Source organism: Centruroides sculpturatus, unplaced genomic scaffold, assembly GCF_000671375.1.
Source record: "Centruroides sculpturatus isolate CEXI.00-Female unplaced genomic scaffold, Cexi_2.0 scaffold415, whole genome shotgun sequence".
In the NCBI taxonomy this organism is placed as follows: domain Eukaryota; kingdom Metazoa; phylum Arthropoda; class Arachnida; order Scorpiones; family Buthidae; genus Centruroides; species Centruroides sculpturatus.
In genome coordinates this window covers 279,398-304,982 of record NW_019384825.1, presented here as the reverse complement: position 1 = coordinate 304,982, position 25,585 = coordinate 279,398, and the positions used below count along the sequence as shown (strand labels likewise).

Below are 25,585 nucleotides of genomic sequence, written 5' to 3'. Positions count from 1 at the left end.
ATAAGCGTGTAAACAAAACTGACAGCTTTATTATTTATTTATTTATTTCAACGGCATAAACTCAAAAAAGAAATTTCACAAAGTTTATACATATTTTATTTTTGAATGGAAAGGAAATGTTTTCAAATACTTGGAAATGTGTGAATGAAGAAGGAATACTAAATAGAGCTGGAATTGTGACTCAAAGATTATAGTCCCAAATTCGGGGAAAGGAGAGAAAGGCCAAAAGATATAAAGTAGTGAGAAAGGTTAAATAGACCCTCTGTTATGCAAATATTGACCCTTAATTTTTCAACCTTACTCACTTTATCTTTTTTCCTTTCTCTCTTTTCACCTCGTTTGGGTTTCTAATCCTTGAGTCCCAACTCCAGCTTTATTTAGTATTCCTTCCAGCGTTGCAAGATTTGGCTACTCTTTTGTTAGTTTGGCGTAAAAAATATCAATTGGCGCATTGGCTACTTTTTGGGCTACATATTATTTATAAATATATTACTTGAATAAAAATGCACTTTAAAATGATGTTTTGTTGTTTTTTATTAGAGATCCAAATAAAACGAATATTTGTGTTTTTCAAACAAATTTTTGTTCGTCTCCTTAACAATAAATGAATTTATCTATTTCTAAGTAAAAATTGAAAGTGTCTGTAGAAGCAATTTTTTAAAATATTCTTTTTCGTGATAAAGTTTTAATACTTATTACTATAATCTAGATATGTTAATCCTTAAATATACATGTATATTTAAGAATTGGGCTACAAGTATATACTGTATAATATATTAATACTTGTGGCCCAAAATTCCAAGACTTCTTCCAATGTGGCCCAGAGAAATAAAAAGGTTGGACACCCCTGGTTTAGTTCATAACGCTATGTAGTTTCGATTTATCTAATTTGGTACAATAATCTTGTGCTCGAGAGCACATCTTAATCTATATGATATGAGACCCGGAGACACAAAGCCATAACTTGTTGGTATAATTACATGATCGATATGTCATTGATTAGTACAAGTTTCGTAGGTATTTGATAGTAGATTTTTGTTTTGTTAAAATATTAGTGTATTAGCGATTATTTCGAAATTTGATCTTTTACAGAAATTACAGATGTCAATTATCATTTTCATTTAACGCATCGATCAGAATGAATTTCAATTGAAGATTCAAAAGTTTCTTCTGTTTCATTACAACACGTCCTTACAAACATCTCTCGCGATAATATCTACATTTGAACCATTGTCTAATTTGTTCACCACAACCATTCATTTATGCATCATGCATCCTTGACACAAACAACACCATTACATAACACAAACACCGCTTCCCAAAATCTAACTCTTAGGTCTTCACCCTAGGAAATGGAAACGATACTCGTTAATCCGAGTGACGGCTAAAGGCGCTCTGTTACCCTAAATATACAAGTAGTTCTATTAGCTTAACTGTAAAATTTTCTGACGAGTGGTATATAGGAAGTTTAAACAAAATTGTTGAACCTTATGCAGATAGAAATTTTTAAAGGATATCTTGATAAAAGAGCACTGGTATTTCATTTAAACTGTCTTAGAAGGATGAAAGAAATAAGTACTTACATAAAAATTATCTACTTGTATTATACACAATTTCGATTCTGATATAAAGAAATGAGTATAGTTATGATGAGGCGTTTCTTTCCCGGTTGTCACGGAATATTACTGAGAGAAAGTATGATGATCAATAAAATGTTTACTCCTTTTTTGTATTTCTCCACGTTTTGACACTCCGTGAGCCCAAAAGTCTAAAAAAACAAAAANAGTGTAAATAAAAGCTTTCATAAACTAATTATATAGTATTTAAAAAATTTTACAATGTCTTCTTTAACTTTAAGTTTCTTTTGAGGTTTTCAATATTTTTTTAATATTCAATAAGACTTAAATTGAATGCATATAATAATAAAAACATACTACACAAATACAAAAATATATTATTCTGGCACTGAATTAGAAACTTTAGAAAATGTTTATCACCCCACTGCCTTACTCTATATTACTAAAACTTCATAAATTAGCCATCAGTTTTAATTGTTAGAAACTATATTGATGACAAAAATCAATATGGAATAAGTCATCTTTAAAGAGAATATAATTTTCAATGTAGTAAGTTAAGTTTAAATATTTTTTTGCGAGTTTAAGAAATTACTGTATTATTATTATTTTTTAATCATTAAAGTTGCAAACTAAGATGCAAAAATTAAAGAATTTGGGACAGCCTCTGTTTTGATATTAGTTTCATTGAATATTCCTAGATGGCGTTGACGAGTACAAATTAAAATTATGCAAGTGTGTATTCAGCTTTGCATACGCGCCGTCCTGCGGTTTCATAGACACTTATTATTTAATAAGAAATAAGTCATATATATAATTTTTTTACAAGTTTCAATCGATTCTTTAAGCTCTTATACATTATAAGATAAGTTTGAAAAGTAAAAATACATTATAGCCACTATGGTTCCCGGACCAAAGCCAGCACGGCCCGCGATAATATTTGACATATCGCTGATAGAAGTAGACCTACTTTTTGTATATAGAATGTACTGTACAAAATATTTATTTGCGCCTACCTACAATTTATGCCCAATTTGAACCACGATTCGGAAAGTTTGGGCATATTAACGATGTTTATTCGCTCCGATATACGAAGTCGGACTACTATAATGTATTTTTAACTTTTCAAACCTTGTGCTTGCAACAAAAGTAATCTAAATTATAATTCCTAATAAAAAAAAATCAACTAAAGTTTAATGTCTGTTTCAAAAATTAGAAGATATTCTAAATAAACACATAAAATATCCTTCTTCAGCCACTCCAGAGAAGGGAAAATGCCCAAAAGCATATTCCTAACTAGAAGAAAGAGACCTCTTGTATTGGGTATGGCGTTCTGAATAAAAGAACTAATAAATTAAGTTCTATAAAATATAAAAGAAAAGGAAATGAATGAAAAACCACAAAAATAATGTTTATTTATTTCTATCAAAATAGCTTTTCTTTTCTGGAATTGAGCCAAACGCAATACTCTTCGCATATTCCATCGAATAAACATCGTTAATGTTTCCGAACTTACATTAAATTTTCTTTATTAAACTTTTTACCTATCTTTGATAGATAAAGAGTTTAGAGATTGTTTAATTCCCAGAATTTTGATTGAGATTGGAGATAAAACAATATTAAAATTTAACAATTCGAGTTTACTTCAGTAACAAAAGAATCCAACTTTACTGTCAAATGGAAGTGCTTTCCGGAAGGATTTTCTACGGGAAAGTGACCCTCATTTAGGTGTCAGATACGTGAAGAAAACCCAGAGAACTCCACGTGGCCAGCCCGTAGTGAGGCGCAAACTCGAATGGTTTTTATCCATTTCTCACAGATTTATTAAATTCGTTAAAAAAAATAATAATATTTCGAGTTATTAAGAAAATGGTAAATTGATTTAGTTTTTAAAGAGGACAAGAAAAGTTAAAAGGTATTTTCACGAATTTTATGAAATTAAAACAGCGTTTGAGTCTTAATTGCTCCAAGTGAATATTTGTTATGCATAGTAAAATGTAATTTTGAATTAATTTTGTAATCGTTTCAAAGGATTAAACGAAATGGTTTTTTTTTTTCTATATTTCCGAAAACGTTATTCTCTTTACCAGAAAACGATTTAATTGACAAGCAAAAGATTTTCTACAAAAATATAGTATAATTTTACAGTAGTGTACAGGATGATAAATTATAATTAAAAAATAGGTGTTCAGAGCTATTGGAAAAATTTCAAATTAATTTCGTATATATACTGTTCTGATAATATGGCTTCGATTTTCAGAAAAAGTTGCTTCAAACTTCCACTGCTGGAGTGAAGTTTGGCTTTTCTCAAAACTCAAAATCATTATTCTAAAATTCCCAATAATCAGAGGACTACTTGTAAACCTTTCAAGCGCCGAAAGTGATGAGCTGGCATTGTTGTTTCGTTGATAGAAATGAAAAGCTTAACAAATAGTCTAACACACAACCAGGCAAAGTGAGCATCGTTCACCTGTCAGAGTTGTGAAGAACGTTTTGTGATATCTTTTATATCCGAATATCGTTAGAAAACACACGTAATACGCACTTACTGAGCTATATAGTTGCGTCAAATTCTGTTCTAGCGGATGAATTTCGAAGTAAAATTTTTGTGAGAAAATCGAAAATGAATACTCGGGACAGTATGTGTATCAAATTTGGTTGAAATTTGCAAAATAGCTTTTTGTTTTGTTTTTTTTTTTTTTTGCAAAATTTTCTGAACACCTGCTTTTTAACTAAGTTGTACAGGACATTATTTTATTTTAAAATGAAATTTTTAACGTTGATGCATCTGCTGATCTCTTACACTTAATTATTAAAAAAAATTATTTAATAAAATGTTCATTTAATGAAGCTTGCAATGAAATAATGCTCTCGACTATTCCTATGACTGTAGCAGATGCGAAACGATCATTTTCCAAACTTAAACGAGCAATTATTTATTGTGACATCGTCACAATGCCGAACTGCAATTTTTAATCATATTCTTAATTTATTTAGTTTAAAATATATGCTCTCGATCTCAAATTAGTAGTCTCTTGCCCCTGTACATCATACTTTTCCTGATAACAACAGTCGTGCTGGTCATTTATAGAACTTGTTCAACAGAAAAAGTTTTGAATTGAAATTACGCACATGGCTTTCGGTCTAGACCGATAGTTTGTTTATAGATAACGAGCCCTTTGCCTCTGAGCTTTCTATATCTAGTCTTGACTTTCATTTATCCAACACCGTTCTCGAGATTAAGGAAGGACGGACAGACAGACAAACGCTAGTGGTAATTTAAAAGTCTACAATTTTTTCAAATTGCAGTCAAACTAAATAATAAAAAGTTATTTAAGAAGTTCTATAAGCCAAACTAGACCAAGTTATTTAAGTATATTAAGTGTAAAGTAAAATCTTTAAATGTTTAATGTAAAAAATATTATAAATGCATTTTTAGTGACAAGATTTTAAAAAATTAAACTTGAAAATATAAATAAATATAAAATTTTAATTTTGTATTAATTATTTTCTTTTCTTTTATTTGTTTTTAATTAAAGTTGTGTTGTGAGGAGGGTCGCAAAAAGCTAGTTACGCTACTAAAGAATCATAAATTTATTTTTATTTTTATTTTTTGATGGTGCCTATTTGAGTATTGTGACTCACTTAAAGAATATCCTGACTCATTCCAAGAATGTTGTGACTCACAATTAAATGATTCACTCTATAAGACTAAATGAAAAGTATTCACTAAGTTTTTAGTGTCTAATAAAGTTTAGAAAAATATTAATTTTGAAATAGTATATCTAAAGCATTAAGTTGTTTTAAGAAATCAAATACTGTAATAATCATCATAATAATATTTTTCTGGATTTATAAACACTAACCAATTATTAATATTTAAATTGATGAAAAGAACTTACAATGAAACAAACTTAAATAATTATTATCATGTAAATCGATGATATACAGTAATTGATATTTCATGAAAGCATCTTTCGGCCATCATGTTTACTAGTTTTAACACAATCAATTTGTTTCCATGTGGAAATACATTAAAGAGTATATCACATCCAGGAGCCGGAGGTAGTGTGTTCCATTTGCCCTTTAATGTGCTTCTTATGTCAGTTTTTTTGAACAAATGAAATACGTAGAACGTTTATTAATAAAAAGTCGTTTAAAGATTTTATTTTCATTAGTAAAAATACCATTAATTTATAGGGATAGGTACCACTGTGGGCCCCTAAATTTTTCTCGGGACCGGGGAAAATATGCTAGCTTCCTTTTTCTTTCGATGGTCCTGATCATGTCACACTTTTCCCAAGAATTTGCTACACCTTTTCCTTCACTTATGACGGAAGTTTCAGCAAATTCCTTATAAAATTACTCAAATGACACGTTAAATTATTCAGAAAAAAATTCATTGGTCCATATGCACATTGTGATTATTTTAAAAGCGATTTTTGCGATTATTAGCCTATAAAAAATATTTAACACAGTTTTTAGATTATCGTTTTCAATACTTTTTATAATTTACTGAAATATCTATACAAAAGGTTTAATTAATAGGTTAAATTAAGTTTATTAATATCTTATCAGATTAATTATAATCAATATATTTTCAGTTTTTATTTAATGTTTGTTTTATGTGATTCAAATTTAATGCCATAGAAAGTGATGTAAAGATCACCTAAAAAACCTCGTGCTGGCCGAATAATCTAAAAATAGACAGTCCTTTCTTAGAAGTTTTCATTTGTAAGTTTAAAATTAAATATATATAAAATAATTTATATGTAATTAAATAGACTTCACAAATTTATAATTGAATTTTTCTTTTATTTTTAACTTAAAGTTTTAGAGATTGCTTAATTCTTAAAAATTAGAACAAGATAATAATATTGGTCATTTTACTGAGTTCGGCAGCATAGATTTAATATACATTATAATAACAATTATTGTCAATAAATGTTGCCAATTAATGCCAAATAAATAAATAAATTAATACCAATAAATAAATAATATATAATAACATTGGCAATAATGATTACTTTCATTTTACTATTATTATTAAAGCATCTAAAACCAATTACACAAGTTTTATATAATTTAAAATCTAATTAAAAATTATTTAAAAGAGTCTTCGAAAGTTACAAAACTATTGAAACTATTTCTCACCTATAAATATATAAGTTAAACTTTAATATTAATATGGTAAAATCTCATCATAAATTCATATCTAATTTAGAAAAATCTAGTTATAAAGCGACATCAAATAACATTAGCAATATTATTTTTAATGTAAATATATTACATTTAAGATATTTTTCTAATCTTATTTTATAAACAAACATTTATATATAAGAATATTCTGAAATTTAAAAAATTTTTTGCAGGTGTATTAAATATACATAAAAATATATATAAATGTTTTATAGGTGTATTGCATATATAGATAATGTAAGAAGTATATCAATGAATTTCATAAATCTCTAAACATTAAACATAAAAATAAAATTATATACCTAAAAGTTATAAAAAAAAATTATAGGTTATATCTAAATTATTTTTGGGCTGCAGTTTTCAAATTACAGACTTATAAATTCCATCTGTGTGTCTGTTCTTTCTTAATATCTAGAACGGAGTTAGATAAATGAAAGTTGAGATCAGATATAGAAAGCTTAGGGGCAGAAGGCCCCGATTAACTGTATACGCACTTCCGGTCTAGACTGAAAGTTACGTGGTTTCAATTCAAAACTTTTTCCATTGAACCGAGTTACATAAATAACCGGTATGACTGTTGTTATCAGGAAAAGTATGATGTACAGTACAGGGACAAGAGACTACTAATTTGAGATCGAGAGCATATATTTTAAATTAAATAAATTAGGAATACGATTAAAAGTTGCAGCCTGGCATTGTGATGATGTCAATAATTTTTGCTTGTTAGATATAAAATTTAATATATCTAATTTATACAGTATCTATATTAGTTAATATAGGCTACATTGCAAAAATATACAAACACTTAGCGATAGTTTACAAAATTGTATTAAAAATTGGCTTCAGTTATTACAGAAATTAACTAATAATTTTTAAAATTGAAAATCAATAATAAAAGCATGCTTTACAACCACTTTAAAAGATTAAATGAGGCAGGGGAGAGTCGTGCAGTACCGACCGCCTTAATATTTTTGACTGTAATCAGTGTAAGACTCGAGAAAAACTGATTTTACAACAGTAATACAATATGTCAAATAGTGCTTCATAAAGTACACGGTAAGATTGCAAGATTTCGCTAAAATTTTACCCAAACTACTAATTATTTCTAAAATAAAAAAGTCGTGAATTCGGGCAGTGCAAATATTGTCATCCAGTATCGACCGGTTACTGTTCTAAAGCATGTTAATTAAGAATTATTATAAAGTGTCAAAAATATAAATATAAATTTTTGTATGTTTTAAAAAATTCTCCTACTGCAATATATTTTTCTCTTGCATTTAATAATTATATTATATATCAAAACTAATGCGTAAACAAAATAATTTTACTTATAATTTAACACGGTATTTACCTTACATTCTCTAGAATCGAGCACAACGTTCTTAAGTGATATAGATAGAAATATAGCCTATATATTTTTTTAAAAATATGCTACATAAATATTGAAATTTTTGTTTTATTAAAGGTACCTTTTTATTAGAATCTTTTAATTAGAAATAGTGGTGGATTTTTTTTTAATTCAAAGTGATCACTTACCTTTTTCTTTTTGGTATGTGTAAACCTTAAAATATTGGAAAATTCCTCAGCATAATCTAAACTTTTTACAAAAAATAAAAAATGTTCCTTTCAAGATATTTACATTTTTGGACAATGGACGGTTTGAAACGTCAAGAAATGCAAAAATTTTGGGGTTATTTCTGTATGTTTGGATGTTAATGTAGGCTTATGTATGTGTATATGCGTACGTGGGGAACGATTTTGTTCACTCTCTGAAGCTTAATAACTCCTGTACTTTTTGTCGAAAATTTCTGAAATTTTGCAGGGAAGTTTGTTTATTACGGGGATTGATGCTAGTAAATTTTGGTGATTAAAGGTCGAAGGATGGGAAGATAAAGGGGGTCATATGTATCTCCAGTTGGGTCGGACTTCATGACGATTTTACTCGTTATTAGCATTTACAGTATTTTTATAAAACGTATCCCTGCTCTTAAAATTAAGCTTTTTGCCATTTTATAATGAGAAAAATATAAAATGTTTTTTAATAAAATATCATAGCAGATGGCGCTATCAAATGTTGCGGAAAAGTTAAGCAACACGTTTCCGGCATTTTTTTATTTTAATGTTTAGTCTGAATTGATGGAAAAAAATATAATATCAAAATTTGTTTCTAGTCATCATAAAAAAAAATTGGTTCTTGTGCCGATTTCGATCACCAATCCATCCCTGGCACTAAACGTTTATTTAAATATTAAAGAAAACAGAAAGTAATAAAATAATATGTTTTTAAAAGACGTTTTAAAACAGTTTTATTAACGTAATGTATAAAATTACGAAACTTTAAGTAAAATGTCGTCTTTACTCAGTAATAAACTGTTTGCGGATCACAGTTTGAATAGAACTGGTTTAGATTATGTCTTCCATTCTTCCCAATTGATAACAGTTTAAGTTTTTCAATAACTTATACTTATCTAAGAAAATACTTTGACTACTTAATAATTTTATAAATTGAAATGATATGTTAGAACACAGTTAAAAATATTAATTTAATTTAAAAATTACATTATTAATAGAACTTTTAAAACACTTTGAAAATCTTCACGACGTTAAACATCTGAAAAATTGNAGGAATACGATTAAAAGTTGCAGCCTGGCATTGTGATGATGTCAATAATTTTTGCTTGTTAGATATAAAATTTAATATATCTAATTTATACAGTATCTATATTAGTTAATATAGGCTACATTGCAAAAATATACAAACACTTAGCGATAGTTTACAAAATTGTATTAAAAATTGGCTTCAGTTATTACAGAAATTAACTAATAATTTTTAAAATTGAAAATCAATAATAAAAGCATGCTTTACAACCACTTTAAAAGATTAAATGAGGCAGGGGAGAGTCGTGCAGTACCGACCGCCTTAATATTTTTGACTGTAATCAGTGTAAGACTCGAGAAAAACTGATTTTACAACAGTAATACAATATGTCAAATAGTGCTTCATAAAGTACACGGTAAGATTGCAAGATTTCGCTAAAATTTTACCCAAACTACTAATTATTTCTAAAATAAAAAAGTCGTGAATTCGGGCAGTGCAAATATTGTCATCCAGTATCGACCGGTTACTGTTCTAAAGCATGTTAATTAAGAATTATTATAAAGTGTCAAAAATATAAATATAAATTTTTGTATGTTTTAAAAAATTCTCCTACTGCAATATATTTTTCTCTTGCATTTAATAATTATATTATATATCAAAACTAATGCGTAAACAAAATAATTTTACTTATAATTTAACACGGTATTTACCTTACATTCTCTAGAATCGAGCACAACGTTCTTAAGTGATATAGATAGAAATATAGCCTATATATTTTTTTAAAAATATGCTACATAAATATTGAAATTTTTGTTTTATTAAAGGTACCTTTTTATTAGAATCTTTTAATAGAAATAGTGGTGGATTTTTTTTAATTCAAAGTGATCACTTACCTTTTTCTTTTTGGTATGTGTAAACCTTAAAATATTGGAAAATTCCTCAGCATAATCTAAACTTTTTACAAAAAATAAAAAATGTTCCTTTCAAGATATTTACATTTTTGGACAATGGACGGTTTGAAACGTCAAGAAATGCAAAAATTTTGGGGTTATTTCTGTATGTTTGGATGTTAATGTAGGCTTATGTATGTGTATATGCGTACGTGGGGAACGATTTTGTTCACTCTCTGAAGCTTAATAACTCCTGTACTTTTTGTCGAAAATTTCTGAAATTTTGCAGGGAAGTTTGTTTATTACGGGGATTGATGCTAGTAAATTTTGGTGATTAAAGGTCGAAGGATGGGAAGATAAAGGGGGTCATATGTATCTCCAGTTGGGTCGGACTTCATGACGATTTTACTCGTTATTAGCATTTACAGTATTTTTATAAAACGTATCCCTGCTCTTAAAATTAAGCTTTTTGCCATTTTATAATGAGAAAAATATAAAATGTTTTTTAATAAAATATCATAGCAGATGGCGCTATCAAATGTTGCGGAAAAGTTAAGCAACACGTTTCCGGCATTTTTTTATTTTAATGTTTAGTCTGAATTGATGGAAAAAAATATAATATCAAAATTTGTTTCTAGTCATCATAAAAAAAAATTGGTTCTTGTGCCGATTTCGATCACCAATCCATCCCTGGCACTAAACGTTTATTTAAATATTAAAGAAAACAGAAAGTAATAAAATAATATGTTTTTAAAAGACGTTTTAAAACAGTTTTATTAACGTAATGTATAAAATTACGAAACTTTAAGTAAAATGTCGTCTTTACTCAGTAATAAACTGTTTGCGGATCACAGTTTGAATAGAACTGGTTTAGATTATGTCTTCCATTCTTCCCAATTGATAACAGTTTAAGTTTTTCAATAACTTATACTTATCTAAGAAAATACTTTGACTACTTAATAATTTTATAAATTGAAATGATATGTTAGAACACAGTTAAAAATATTAATTTAATTTAAAAATTACATTATTAATAGAACTTTTAAAACACTTTGAAAATCTTCACGACGTTAAACATCTGAAAAATTGTATAAATTTAGTTGAAAGTAGAAATTTTACAGAATTATTCATTCGAAATTTAATAATAATTCGAGAGGATCCATCACTAATTATAAGATTTATTTTAAATTAAAACGTTATATGGAAATTTTAAGTGAATTTTTATTGTTGAAAAATTTTATAAATTACTGTATAACAAAATACAGATATAGAAATTAAACTTCATTATATTACTATAATTGTGTTTATAGTAACATATGATCTATTGCTTAAACAAATAAACTAAACAGAAAAATACGATCTATAGATATATTTATATATATACAAATAACAAAAATTTTGCTTGAAAGAGATATAATATGGACGATAAGCAGAAAAGTTTTGCTTCTATCTCCGACGTTATCAGAATATTCAAAGACAACAAGAAAAAAATGAAGTTTGTTTCACGGATTATCTTTTATATAAAAATTAACATGTTATAAATAACAATATCAGTATCGTGAGATGACGTATGAATAGAAATTAATTGTTTTCTTTTCCACTAATAAATTTACTTGTTGGGAATTGTGTAAGACATTATCCATAAACGAAACTTAAGCTATCAACCAAAATACAATAACTTAAAAGAATGAATTCGAATAGAAACGTCAGTATAGTTATTAGAACAAAATCACAAATTTTAAACCTTTAAAAACTAATTAATTTAAAAGTCTAAAGTATATAGAATTTAATTGACATTAAAAAAAAAAAATTCAATTTTTTCGTCTCTAAGTTATAGTACTCGTTACTGTTTATATCTGTCACTAAGACAAGTATTATCAACATCAAAAAGGTCAGGAATTATCTGTTTGACGTCACTTAAGAGGGCGCTAGTAACTGAGTGGGCAGGTGTAACTTCAGATAATCACTTGACATGTGAAATGTTACCTGGTTAACACTTTTAGGTAAGCTGCTGCACTCGTTTTCCGTTTTAACACCGCGTAATTTATAGAAATTAAATAACGGTTACTGAAAAAATTTTTATGTAAAAGTTATTAAGTTGAGAAAAATTTGTGCTTATTTTAATTTAAAAAAAAAATGAAATGTCAAATATAATATCTATTGTATTAATTTTAAATATTTTAAATCTTATACTATGATATTAATTTAGTCTAATGTAAATATTATATAATCGTTTTTTAAATCCATTTATATTATTGAGATTTTCAAAAAGAAATAACTTATATAAAATTAAACATTATTTATTTTGTTTAAAAGCTTTTAACTTGTTTACGATAAATATTTGATTAATTTTAAATCAATTTATTCAACAAAACTAGGCATAAACTATTAGAAGATTTATTATAGAATATATTTTAGCATTTCATAAAACGAGATTATGTAAATATGAAATAATACAATAAAGAAAATAGCTATATCTTTATTTGACTGATAATATATTTAAAAAATAAAAAATAAAACATTTAATGATTAAATTTAGGACTAATATTTGATGTAGAATATTGTTTCGAAAACGGAAATAAGAAGTAACTCGTCTANAATATATATATATATATATATATATATATATACTAAAACTATTTTATCCTTCCCCAAGAATTTTTTTAGTATTAAAAAACGTTGATTAATGAATGATTTTATAAATAATAATTCAGTCGTTTTTGAAAAATATTTTCTGAATATATTCTTAAATTCTTACAAAATAATATAAATAAATTGTATACTGTTAATTATTAATGAATTGATAAGAATAAACATTTTATACAAAATAGTTTACAGTGTAAATAAAAGCTTTCATAAACTAATTATATAGTATTTAAAAAATTTTACAATGTCTTCTTTAACTTTAAGTTTCTTTTGAGGTTTTCAATATTTTTTTAATATTCAATAAGACTTAAATTGAATGCATATAATAATAAAAACATACTACACAAATACAAAAATATATTATTCTGGCACTGAATTAGAAACTTTAGAAAATGTTTATCACCCCACTGCCTTACTCTATATTACTAAAACTTCATAAATTAGCCATCAGTTTTAATTGTTAGAAACTATATTGATGACAAAAATCAATATGGAATAAGTCATCTTTAAAGAGAATATAATTTTCAATGTAGTAAGTTAAGTTTAAATATTTTTTTGCGAGTTTAAGAAATTACTGTATTATTATTATTTTTTAATCATTAAAGTTGCAAACTAAGATGCAAAAATTAAAGAATTTGGGACAGCCTCTGTTTTGATATTAGTTTCATTGAATATTCCTAGATGGCGTTGACGAGTACAAATTAAAATTATGCAAGTGTGTATTCAGCTTTGCATACGCGCCGTCCTGCGGTTTCATAGACACTTATTATTTAATAAGAAATAAGTCATATATATAATTTTTTTACAAGTTTCAATCGATTCTTTAAGCTCTTATACATTATAAGATAAGTTTGAAAAGTAAAAATACATTATAGCCACTATGGTTCCCGGACCAAAGCCAGCACGGCCCGCGATAATATTTGACATATCGCTGATAGAAGTAGACCTACTTTTTGTATATAGAATGTACTGTACAAAATATTTATTTGCGCCTACCTACAATTTATGCCCAATTTGAACCACGATTCGGAAAGTTTGGGCATATTAACGATGTTTATTCGCTCCGATATACGAAGTCGGACTACTATAATGTATTTTTAACTTTTCAAACCTTGTGCTTGCAACAAAAGTAATCTAAATTATAATTCCTAATAAAAAAAAATCAACTAAAGTTTAATGTCTGTTTCAAAAATTAGAAGATATTCTAAATAAACACATAAAATATCCTTCTTCAGCCACTCCAGAGAAGGGAAAATGCCCAAAAGCATATTCCTAACTAGAAGAAAGAGACCTCTTGTATTGGGTATGGCGTTCTGAATAAAAGAACTAATAAATTAAGTTCTATAAAATATAAAAGAAAAGGAAATGAATGAAAAACCACAAAAATAATGTTTATTTATTTCTATCAAAATAGCTTTTCTTTTCTGGAATTGAGCCAAACGCAATACTCTTCGCATATTCCATCGAATAAACATCGTTAATGTTTCCGAACTTACATTAAATTTTCTTTATTAAACTTTTTACCTATCTTTGATAGATAAAGAGTTTAGAGATTGTTTAATTCCCAGAATTTTGATTGAGATTGGAGATAAAACAATATTAAAATTTAACAATTCGAGTTTACTTCAGTAACAAAAGAATCCAACTTTACTGTCAAATGGAAGTGCTTTCCGGAAGGATTTTCTACGGGAAAGTGACCCTCATTTAGGTGTCAGATACGTGAAGAAAACCCAGAGAACTCCACGTGGCCAGCCCGTAGTGAGGCGCAAACTCGAATGGTTTTTATCCATTTCTCACAGATTTATTAAATTCGTTAAAAAAAATAATAATATTTCGAGTTATTAAGAAAATGGTAAATTGATTTAGTTTTTAAAGAGGACAAGAAAAGTTAAAAGGTATTTTCACGAATTTTATGAAATTAAAACAGCGTTTGAGTCTTAATTGCTCCAAGTGAATATTTGTTATGCATAGTAAAATGTAATTTTGAATTAATTTTGTAATCGTTTCAAAGGATTAAACGAAATGGTTTTTTTTTTTCTATATTTCCGAAAACGTTATTCTCTTTACCAGAAAACGATTTAATTGACAAGCAAAAGATTTTCTACAAAAATATAGTATAATTTTACAGTAGTGTACAGGATGATAAATTATAATTAAAAAATAGGTGTTCAGAGCTATTGGAAAAATTTCAAATTAATTTCGTATATATACTGTTCTGATAATATGGCTTCGATTTTCAGAAAAAGTTGCTTCAAACTTCCACTGCTGGAGTGAAGTTTGGCTTTTCTCAAAACTCAAAATCATTATTCTAAAATTCCCAATAATCAGAGGACTACTTGTAAACCTTTCAAGCGCCGAAAGTGATGAGCTGGCATTGTTGTTTCGTTGATAGAAATGAAAAGCTTAACAAATAGTCTAACACACAACCAGGCAAAGTGAGCATCGTTCACCTGTCAGAGTTGTGAAGAACGTTTTGTGATATCTTTTATATCCGAATATCGTTAGAAAACACACGTAATACGCACTTACTGAGCTATATAGTTGCGTCAAATTCTGTTCTAGCGGATGAATTTCGAAGTAAAATTTTTGTGAGAAAATCGAAAATGAATACTCGGGACAGTATGTGTATCAAATTTGGTTGAAATTTGCAAAATAGCTTTTTGTTTTGTTTTTTTTTTTTTTTGCAAAATTTTCTGAACACCTGCTTTTTAACTAAGTTGTACAGGACATTATTTTATTTTAAAATGAAATTTTTAACGTTGATGCATCTGCTGATCTCTTACACTTAATTATTAAAAAAAATTATTTAATAAAATGTTCATTTAATGAAGCTTGCAATGAAATAATGCTCTCGACTATTCCTATGACTGTAGCAGATGCGAAACGATCATTTTCCAAACTTAAACGAGCAATTATTTATTGTGACATCGTCACAATGCCGAACTGCAATTTTTAATCATATTCTTAATTTATTTAGTTTAAAATATATGCTCTCGATCTCAAATTAGTAGTCTCTTGCCCCTGTACATCATACTTTTCCTGATAACAACAGTCGTGCTGGTCATTTATAGAACTTGTTCAACAGAAAAAGTTTTGAATTGAAATTACGCACATGGCTTTCGGTCTAGACCGATAGTTTGTTTATAGATAACGAGCCCTTTGCCTCTGAGCTTTCTATATCTAGTCTTGACTTTCATTTATCCAACACCGTTCTCGAGATTAAGGAAGGACGGACAGACAGACAAACGCTAGTGGTAATTTAAAAGTCTACAATTTTTTCAAATTGCAGTCAAACTAAATAATAAAAAGTTATTTAAGAAGTTCTATAAGCCAAACTAGACCAAGTTATTTAAGTATATTAAGTGTAAAGTAAAATCTTTAAATGTTTAATGTAAAAAATATTATAAATGCATTTTTAGTGACAAGATTTTAAAAAATTAAACTTGAAAATATAAATAAATATAAAATTTTAATTTTGTATTAATTATTTTCTTTTCTTTTATTTGTTTTTAAGTGAAATTAATTTATGTTATAACTTAACTTGTTACATGTTATAACTTAATACAAAATATTCTTTTCTGTTATTAAAATCAAAAGATATATTTAAGAATTTTCGACAGAAAAAAAACCAAAATTTTAATTTATGAACAAATTTAAAAACTAATTAAAATTGTTTGTTGGTTTTTATTTTGAAACTTAATATTCAAATTATTAAGTTAATATACGACAGATAGCAAGTATATTCTAATCTTAATCATTAAGATGACCCAAAAAACTTTGACATGAATTATAAATATCTAAAAATAACAATCCACTTGACGAAATTCATTTTTTAAATGAGAAAATTACTCATTTTGAATTGAGAATCGGTAAAATTTAAAACTAAATTTTAAACTAAGTTCAGTTTTAAAACTTAACTTAAAACTCAAACTAAATTTAAAACAAACAGGAAAAAAAACTAAATTAATTTTGAATTAATAAAATGTGTTTATACTCTTAATTTCTATGCAAAATTAAATCTTAAATGTAGTAAAGTTTGCCTACGTTCTTAATGTTTGTCATTCCTTACTTGTTTATTTAGTATTAAAGAGATTAAAGTAGGATGAATAAAGGATTAACATAAAAGATGGGATTAAATTTCAAAGTTTGTTATTTTCTTTTATATAAAAATTAGATTTTAACGAACAATCAAACAATAGACCTTTTAATTTATACGGCGATCATCCTTTAAACTTTTGCATTACTTGATAAGATTAATGTACGAAGATTATCATTATTAGTTAAATATATTTGAAGAATTGGATTATAATATAAGTACTGTATTAGTAATAAATTTCTAAGTAAAGAAAACTATTTTCAAAAGTAAATAGTAGTAATTCTATTAATAAATAAAACCAATTTATTATCTTGTTTAGTCAGAAATATAAAATTTCTTAGGCATGTTACCTTTAAAAACATATAAATATCATATTACTTCAAATTTAAGTCATTTTTCATCTGTTTTTTCGAATTTAAAGTAAGAGTTTATGTCCTAAATTCGAGGTTTACCTTCTAATTATCATCTATTTTTTCTGAAAATNTTCAAATTTAAGTCATTTTTCATCTGTTTTTTCGAATTTAAAGTAAGAGTTTATGTCCTAAATTCGAGGTTTACCTTCTAATTATCATCTATTTTTTCTGAAAATCTTTTTTTTTTTTTTTTTTTGAAAATGGGGGTGCGCCACAAACTTAAAATAACAATGGCAATTACGTGATTATTTTCTTTAAAATTAAATTTCTTTAGTTGATAATAGTAAATTTATTTAATAAAGTATTGAAATTTGGTTTCAGAACCGAAAAAATTCAGCTAACTCGAAAAATATGTGTGAAAAATTTTATCAAATTTTTTATTTTATTTCTTTCATATTATGCAAAACATAATATCTTATCAAGGTTTGATTTTACTACTTCAAATCGAATATTATGTAAGAAATTGTACTAAAGTAGTTTATGTAACTTTCATTTTATATAAATAAAGTTGTCATCTGTAATATTAAATAGTTTAAATGAATCAAAGTGATTGTGTTGAAATTAGTGAAAATTTTCTAATATATATAATTAGTGAAATTTGTATTTATTTGATTAATTGAGAAACAGGAGTTTATTCTTATCTAAATAATCTTGTTTCTTGTTTTACTCCATTCCCACGTTACTATTTAACAATGTAGATAAGATTGAATATATTCATCTATCTTTCAACTGTTGCATAACTTTCGTGGGAATCTCTTCTAAATTCATTCTTGAAGGAAAAGGTTGGAATATAATTCGTCACATAAATGAATACATTCTTTGTTTGAATGATTTATTGAACTTACATATGTATTTTAAATATAACTTAAGATAAAATAAAACATCTACCTAGAAAATTATTAAAAAAAATTATTTAATAAAATGTTCATTTANCCTAGAAAATTATTAAAAATATATTATTCATATTTACTTTAAATAAAATCAATAAATAATAATATTTATTTCTAATAAATGAAATATACTTACATAATTACTTTTTTTTTAACTATTTAAGTAACTAATAATATTTAAATTTAAATTAAATATTATTACATCATTACTTTTATTATCAAATCTTGGTTATAGTAATTACTGATAATTATATTTTCTTTGTTAACTTTAAGCTGTATTTTGTAAAAAAAATTACACAATTCTAGTGTAAAAGTAATTGCTTTTGGCTTATTTTTTTTTTTTTAGCTATGTTAAACTTATCTCAGCGTTGATATAACTGAAGCTGGATAAAACATCAAAAGCTAAAGCTTAGTTTTTAAAATTATTTTGTTTATTGTTATTATATAGAATAATTCTATTAAATTACTTTAATTGAAATTACTAATATTTATTCTTCTATTACAGAATTTCTACTCTTTTATATTCGAATTTTAAATTGAAATATTTAATTTTTATTAACTTAATCACAGATTTTTTTTCACTCATTATGCCAAGTGGAGATAAAATGATTAATAAAAAGTAAAGTATTAAAATTATTTTTTGTAATATTTACGTAAAAAATAATAATAAAAAATGATAATTATTTTTAAATATTTGATTTTCTCAAGTTTTTTAAGAGCTTTTTGGAGTAAAAGAACTAAGATTGAAAAACGTCTATTAATAATAAATACTACTCTTTCTATACTCATTTTATGTATCATCATCCCATTATTGATCATAATTTTTAAAAAAGGTATAAAAACTTTATGAAATTATAACATAAAGTCAAATATATTTTGATTTTTAAAGTGAATTTTTTCTGAATTTTAGGAAAAAATTATACATTATCTCAAGTTTCTGTCTGCACAACAACTGACTGCACAGAAAGAAGTAAGCATTTGTTGATAATGATACGCCCTTATATTAGATCTATTAAGAGACTATTAATCCTTATAATTTTATAGATAAATTTTTTCTTGACTACAAGATATTCATCTAAAAAATGAAATTTAAATTGGAATTAAAGATCATTTATTATTTTCAAAATGTTTATTTAATAAATATTACTTTTTATTCAAGAAAAATACATAAAAATTATCTGAAGGCTAAATTTAATATAAATACAACAATATTTTTTTATATATATATTTAAAACTTGTTCTATCTTTCCATAGGTCAGCAACTTAGAAAATGGATAAATAATTCTGTCGATCCATGTGATAATTTCTATAGTTACTGTTGTGACGGATGGATACGTGACCATCCCTTACCTGAAAATAACATAATTTTTGGCCCTTCTGAAGAATTGGAAATGAGCATTGCATTAAAAATTAATGGTATGTGAAATTGGTAAATTGATTTTGAAAAATTTAGAATTTTCAAATCTATAAAATTTTAATTAAAAATAATTTAATTTCAGATCTTCTATCAAATTTAGAATTGGATAAATATTCGTTAATACCAGTAAATAAGACTGTAACATTTTTTAGAGCGTGTTTAGATAATGGTAAAATATTAAATTATATCACTTTTATTTAATTCTTTATTTTAAAACATTAAAAATTTAAAGAAAAATTACTTCTTTTCAATTTATTTTCTATAGAAGTATGTAATATTAAGTAACAAACACATAATGAATAATTTTTCTCTATATCTAAGCCAACAATAATTAGATAAGCCCTATCTTTAATATGTCAAGTATTTGCTGAAGTAGTTTTTAATATTGAATAATTTAGACATAGCTTATAATTCATATAAAATTTTGCAAAATACTTGCAGAAAGTATCGAATCGAGAGGATCCAAGCCCTTTCTTAATTTAATAAAAGAATTCGGAGGTTGGCCAATCATATCTTCCGATTGGAACGATAAAGATTTTGATTGGCTGAATGCTATTACCTGGTTATTAAGAAAAACAGCTACTGGTTATATCGTTCGATTTATAATTTCGCCTGATATCAAAAATACATCTTATAATATCATACAGGTTAGATTTACTTTATATGAAATTATAAATAATTAAGCAGTTTCCTGTAAAGAATGCTTTCTTATAAATATATATTGCGGTAAGATACTTTCCAAGAAAAAGTTGTTTATTAAATATATTAATTATTTTTTATTTATTTATTTTTAGCTAGATAAACCTAGTTTGAGTCAAAGAACAAGTATTTTATTAAATTCTTCCAATGAAGAAAGCCGAAAAACGCTCAAGAATTATAAAGAACACATTAAAAATATGATAACATTATTAAACGTTAGAAAGGATCCGAATGAAGACTTGGATAAAGATATCGAAGAAATAATTGATTTTGAGAGAAAATTAGCAGAGGTTTATATATTTATTTCTATATTTAATTTTTTATATTAATTTTTTAATATTTAAACTTACAATAGTGCTGAAAAACGCAACAAAATAATTTTGTTTTTATGAAGTATGAAATTAAGGAAACTTCTTTCAGAAGGATCTTCCTCTCCTAAATGTAAGGAAATTCATACCAGAATCTGAGTTATGCTTGTATATTGATCGAAATAAATTTATCATTATCGTAAAAAGTAAAAGACAGTTATTATGGTCATATTCTAGACAATTGATTCGAAAAGTCGAAGTGTTTTATATTATAGCTTTATTTCAGAAAATAAAACACAAAAATTATTCTAAAATTATGTTACAATTATATTTATTAAGTTTTGAATTTATAAAATGAAATATCGAGGTCATTGGAGAAATTTTTTAAAATATTTCCGTTTGTTTCAATGCATTAAATCAATTCTCTTGTTACGCTCGTAGACGAAATTATGATTTAAAAAGTTCTTTTTTATGAATAAAAGTTTTTATAAAATAAAAAAGTACAGTCGACCCCTCTATAACACTATTTATAATTTCGTTTTATATGAATTCCATGTTGTACGAGTCACTTAGATTTTATAAATACGTGTGCCGGACTGTGAACGGCTCACGTATTTGTAAAATCTAACTGACTCGTACAACATGGAATTCATATAAAACGGAATTATCAACAGTGTTATAGAGGGGTCGACTGTATTATCAAAAATAAATACAGTACAGTAATTTAATTTTATAATAATTCTTTGCTTTTAGTGCTTCTTCAAAGTTCATGTTTACTGAAGCTTTTCTGGGGTTTAATTTTTTTTTTCAATCTCAACTATTTCATTATTTTCCTGGAGGAAAGAAGATAAAATATAAGAATATTAATAATAAACATAAGATATTTTAGTATAAAAGAATATTTATTTCTTAGCTTAAACATTAAGAATTTCCATCAGATTTTATTAAACATCACAATCAATTCTTGCTAAATTTTAGATTTTAGTAATCAAACTCGAAAATCACTTAAAAAGTATGTAATTAAATTTTAAGCTGTTTTTCTTTATAAGTGATGTATAATCATCTTTAATTATATCAGAGATATTATTGACCGAATAACGCTGGATTTAATTTTGGTTCCTATCTCTGAGAAATCAAAATCGAATGTGAAATATGTTTACTTCGTTTTTCGTAGTAATGACTGTCATTAAGATCTCAAATAAAAATGCTGTTTCTTATGGCTGACATATTTGATTCAAGTTCTTATCGAATAACCGATATAACTCTACTTCTTATAGCCTATATAATAACTTACATACAGTATATATAAAATAGTATACAGTACTAATATTAGGTGGGATATGTGAATATTTCGTATAATTTGATGCAGATTTATGAATTTTTGAGACAGTCGCTCAGAATTGTTCTCTTTTTTTTATTAATGATATTCATCTTTTGCTTTCTATCTTTCTTCTTATTGTCTGCTTTACACTTTATACCAGGGGTGTCCAACCTTTTTGTTTCTCTGGGCCGCATTGAAAGAAGTCAAGGAGTTTTGGGCCACAAGTATATATAATATATACTTGTGGCCCAATATACAAGTATATTTAAAAATTAACATGTCTAGATTATAATAATAAGTATTAAAACTTTATCAAGAAAAAAGGATATTTTAAAAAATTACTTCTACAGACACTTTCAATTTTTACTTAGAAATAGATAAATTCATTTATTATAAAAGAGACTAAAGAAAATTTATTTGAAAAACACAAATATTTGTTTTATTTGGGTCTCTAATTAATAAAAAGCGACGAAACACCATTTTAAAGTGCATTTTTATTCAATTAATATAATTATAAATAATATGTAGCCGAAAAAGTAGCCAAAGCGCCAAATGATATTTTTTACGTCAAACAAAAAAAAGTAGCCACATTTGGCCCAATGTAGCCAAATCTTGCAACGTTGGAAGAAATACTAAATAAAGCTGGAGTTGTGAATCAAAGGATTATAGACCCAAGTGCGGGGAAAAAGAGGCAAAGGACAAAAGATAAAGAAGTGAAAAAGGTTGAAAAATTACGGGTCCATATTTGCTTAACAGAAGATCTATTTAACGTTTCTCACTACTACATCTTTTGTCCTTTCTCATCTTTCCCTCCTTTTCCCAAATTTGGGTCTATAATCCTTTGAGTCACAACTCCAGCTTTATTTAGTAATCCTTCCGCATTCACACATCTCCAAGTATTTGAAAATATTTTCTTTCCATTCAAAAATAAAATATGAATAAAGGTTTACGGCTTTGTGAAACTTTTTTTTGAGTTTATGCCGTTGAAATAAATAAATAATAATAAATTAAAACATTTGTCGGTTTTATTTACATGTTTATTGGGCCGCATTGTAACTCGCCTTGGGCCGCATGCGGCCCGCGGGCCGCGGGTTGGACACCCCTGCTTTATACGATGCATTCTTGCGATAGAAATTTACTTCTATTTTATTTTATCACTTTTCTATTTTAAAAAGAAAGAGAAGAATAATATTTCACTAAAATAGTAACATTAATTGTAAGCTTTCTTTTCTTTTTTTGAATATATTTATTTTCATTAGTATAAAGTTTACGTATTCTATCAAATGTTACGTGTTTTAGCACTGTTGTAATGTATACTTATAGAAATGTAATCGTTATTAAAATACTAATTAAACTTTAGTCTAATTATTGATTGAATAACTAAAAATTAAGTAAAAAAGTTTTCAATTTACGAAAACATGTGGAAAATATTAATTAATTACGGTAATTAAAACATTTTAAATTTATATTATTCTTATTACCAATTGTGTCCTATCATAACTGTTAATTAAAATATACACTGCTATCCGTTTAATACAATCTCTTAGTTGATTTGTCTTTGTAATATTCCGATTTTAAATAAAATTGTTACCATGTTAATTAGCTTCATTGCTTAAAATAAATATTAATGTTTACAAATAATTTTATATCAAGTTTAAGTTGCTATTATTCAATTTTAATTTGTATTCATAACTGTATCATGCAAGCTAAAAATGTTCTGTATAATGAAATGATATATATATCATTATATATATATATATATATATATATCATTTCATTATACAGAACATTTTTAGCTTGCATGATACAGTTATGAATACAAATTAAAATTGAATAATAGCAACTTAAACTTGATATAAAATTATTTGTAAACATTAATATTTATTTTAAGCAATGAAGCTAATTAACATGGTAACAATTTTATTTAAAATCGGAATATTACAAAGACAAATCAACTAAGAGATTGTATTAAACGGATAGCAGTGTATATTTTAATTAACAGTTATGATAGGACACAATTGGTAATAAGAATAATATAAATTTAAAATGTTTTAATTACCGTAATTAATTAATATTTTCCACATGTTTTCGTAAATTGAAAACTTTTTTACTTAATTTTTAGTTATTCAATCAATAATTAGACTAAAGTTTAATTAGTATTTTAATAACGATTACATTTCTATAAGTATACATTACAACAGTGCTAAAACACGTAACATTTGATAGAATACGTAAACTTTATACTAATGAAAATAAATATATTCAAAAAAAGAAAAGAAAGCTTACAATTAATGTTACTATTTTAGTGAAATATTATTCTTCTCTTTCTTTTTAAAATAGAAAAGTGATAAAATAAAATAGAAGTAAATTTCTATCGCAAGAATGCATCGTATAAAGCAGGGGTGTCCAACCCGCGGCCCGCGGGCCGCATGCGGCCCAAGGCGAGTTACAATGCGGCCCAATAAACATGTAAATAAAACCGACAAATGTTTTAATTTATTATTATTTATTTATTTCAACGGCATAAACTCAAAAAAAAGTTTCACAAAGCCGTAAACCTTTATTCATATTTTATTTTTGAATGGAAAGAAAATATTTTCAAATACTTGGAGATGTGTGAATGCGGAAGGATTACTAAATAAAGCTGGGATTATAAATAAATTTGGGATTATAGACCCAAATTTGAAAAAAGGAGGGAAAGATGAGAAAGGACAAAAGATGTAGTAGTGAGAAACGTTAAATAGATCTGTTAAGCAAATATGGACCCTTAATTTTTCAATCTTTTTCACTTCTTTATCTTTTGTCCTTTGTCTCTTTTTTCTTGGGTCTATAATCCTTTGATTCACAACTCCAGCTTTATTTAGTATTTCTTCCAACGTTGCAAGATTTGGCTACATTGGGCCAAATGTGGCTGCTTTTTTTTGCTTGACATAAAAAATATCATTTGGCGCTTTGGCTACTTTTTCGGCTAATATTATTTATAATTATATTAATTGAATAAAAATGCACTTTAAAATGGTGTTTCATCGCTTTTTATTAATTATAGACACAAATAAAATAAATATTTGTGTTTTTTCAAATAAATTTTCGTTTGTCTCTTTTATAATAAATGAATTTATCAATTTCTAAGTAAAAATTGAAAGTGTCTGTAGAAGTAATTTTTTAAAATATCCTTTTTTCTTGATAAAGTTTTAATACTTATTATTATAATCTAGACATGTTAATTTTTAAATATACTTGTATATTGGGCCACAAGTATATATTATATATACTTGTGGCCCAAAACTCCTTGACTTCTTCCAATCCAGCCCAGAGAAACAAAAAGGTTGGACACCCCTGATGTAGACCATCCTTTCTCAAAGTGGGCAATAACGCCTCCTTGTGGGTGCTGGAGGCTTTCAGGGGGCAGTAGAAGGCTCACTGATTAAATATGAGTTTTATTTCTTCTCATTGAAACATTCTTTGATCTCAGAAATAGGATATTGGTCACACCCTATTTATCCTATCCATATAAAAGAAAACCAACATATTTA

The 25,585-nt window shown here is 26.1% G+C and overlaps 1 protein-coding gene across 1 annotated transcript in view; it reads left to right on the top strand.

Moving 5' to 3' along the window:
* Positions 1 to 12,223: 12,223 nt before the first annotated feature.
* Positions 12,224 to 25,585, top strand: part of LOC111630004 (neprilysin-1-like) — a 29,688-nt gene continuing 16,326 nt past the window's right edge. The window contains exons 1-8 of the mRNA XM_023373995.1: positions 12,224 to 12,265; positions 18,654 to 18,926; positions 19,016 to 19,140; positions 19,218 to 19,277; positions 19,562 to 19,723; positions 19,807 to 19,893; positions 20,166 to 20,371; positions 20,519 to 20,713. Coding sequence (XP_023229763.1) covers positions 18,895 to 18,926; positions 19,016 to 19,140; positions 19,218 to 19,277; positions 19,562 to 19,723; positions 19,807 to 19,893; positions 20,166 to 20,371; positions 20,519 to 20,713 — 867 coding nt within the window. The 5' untranslated portion in view covers positions 12,224 to 12,265; positions 18,654 to 18,894. The remainder of the gene's footprint in view (positions 12,266 to 18,653; positions 18,927 to 19,015; positions 19,141 to 19,217; positions 19,278 to 19,561; positions 19,724 to 19,806; positions 19,894 to 20,165; positions 20,372 to 20,518; positions 20,714 to 25,585) is intronic.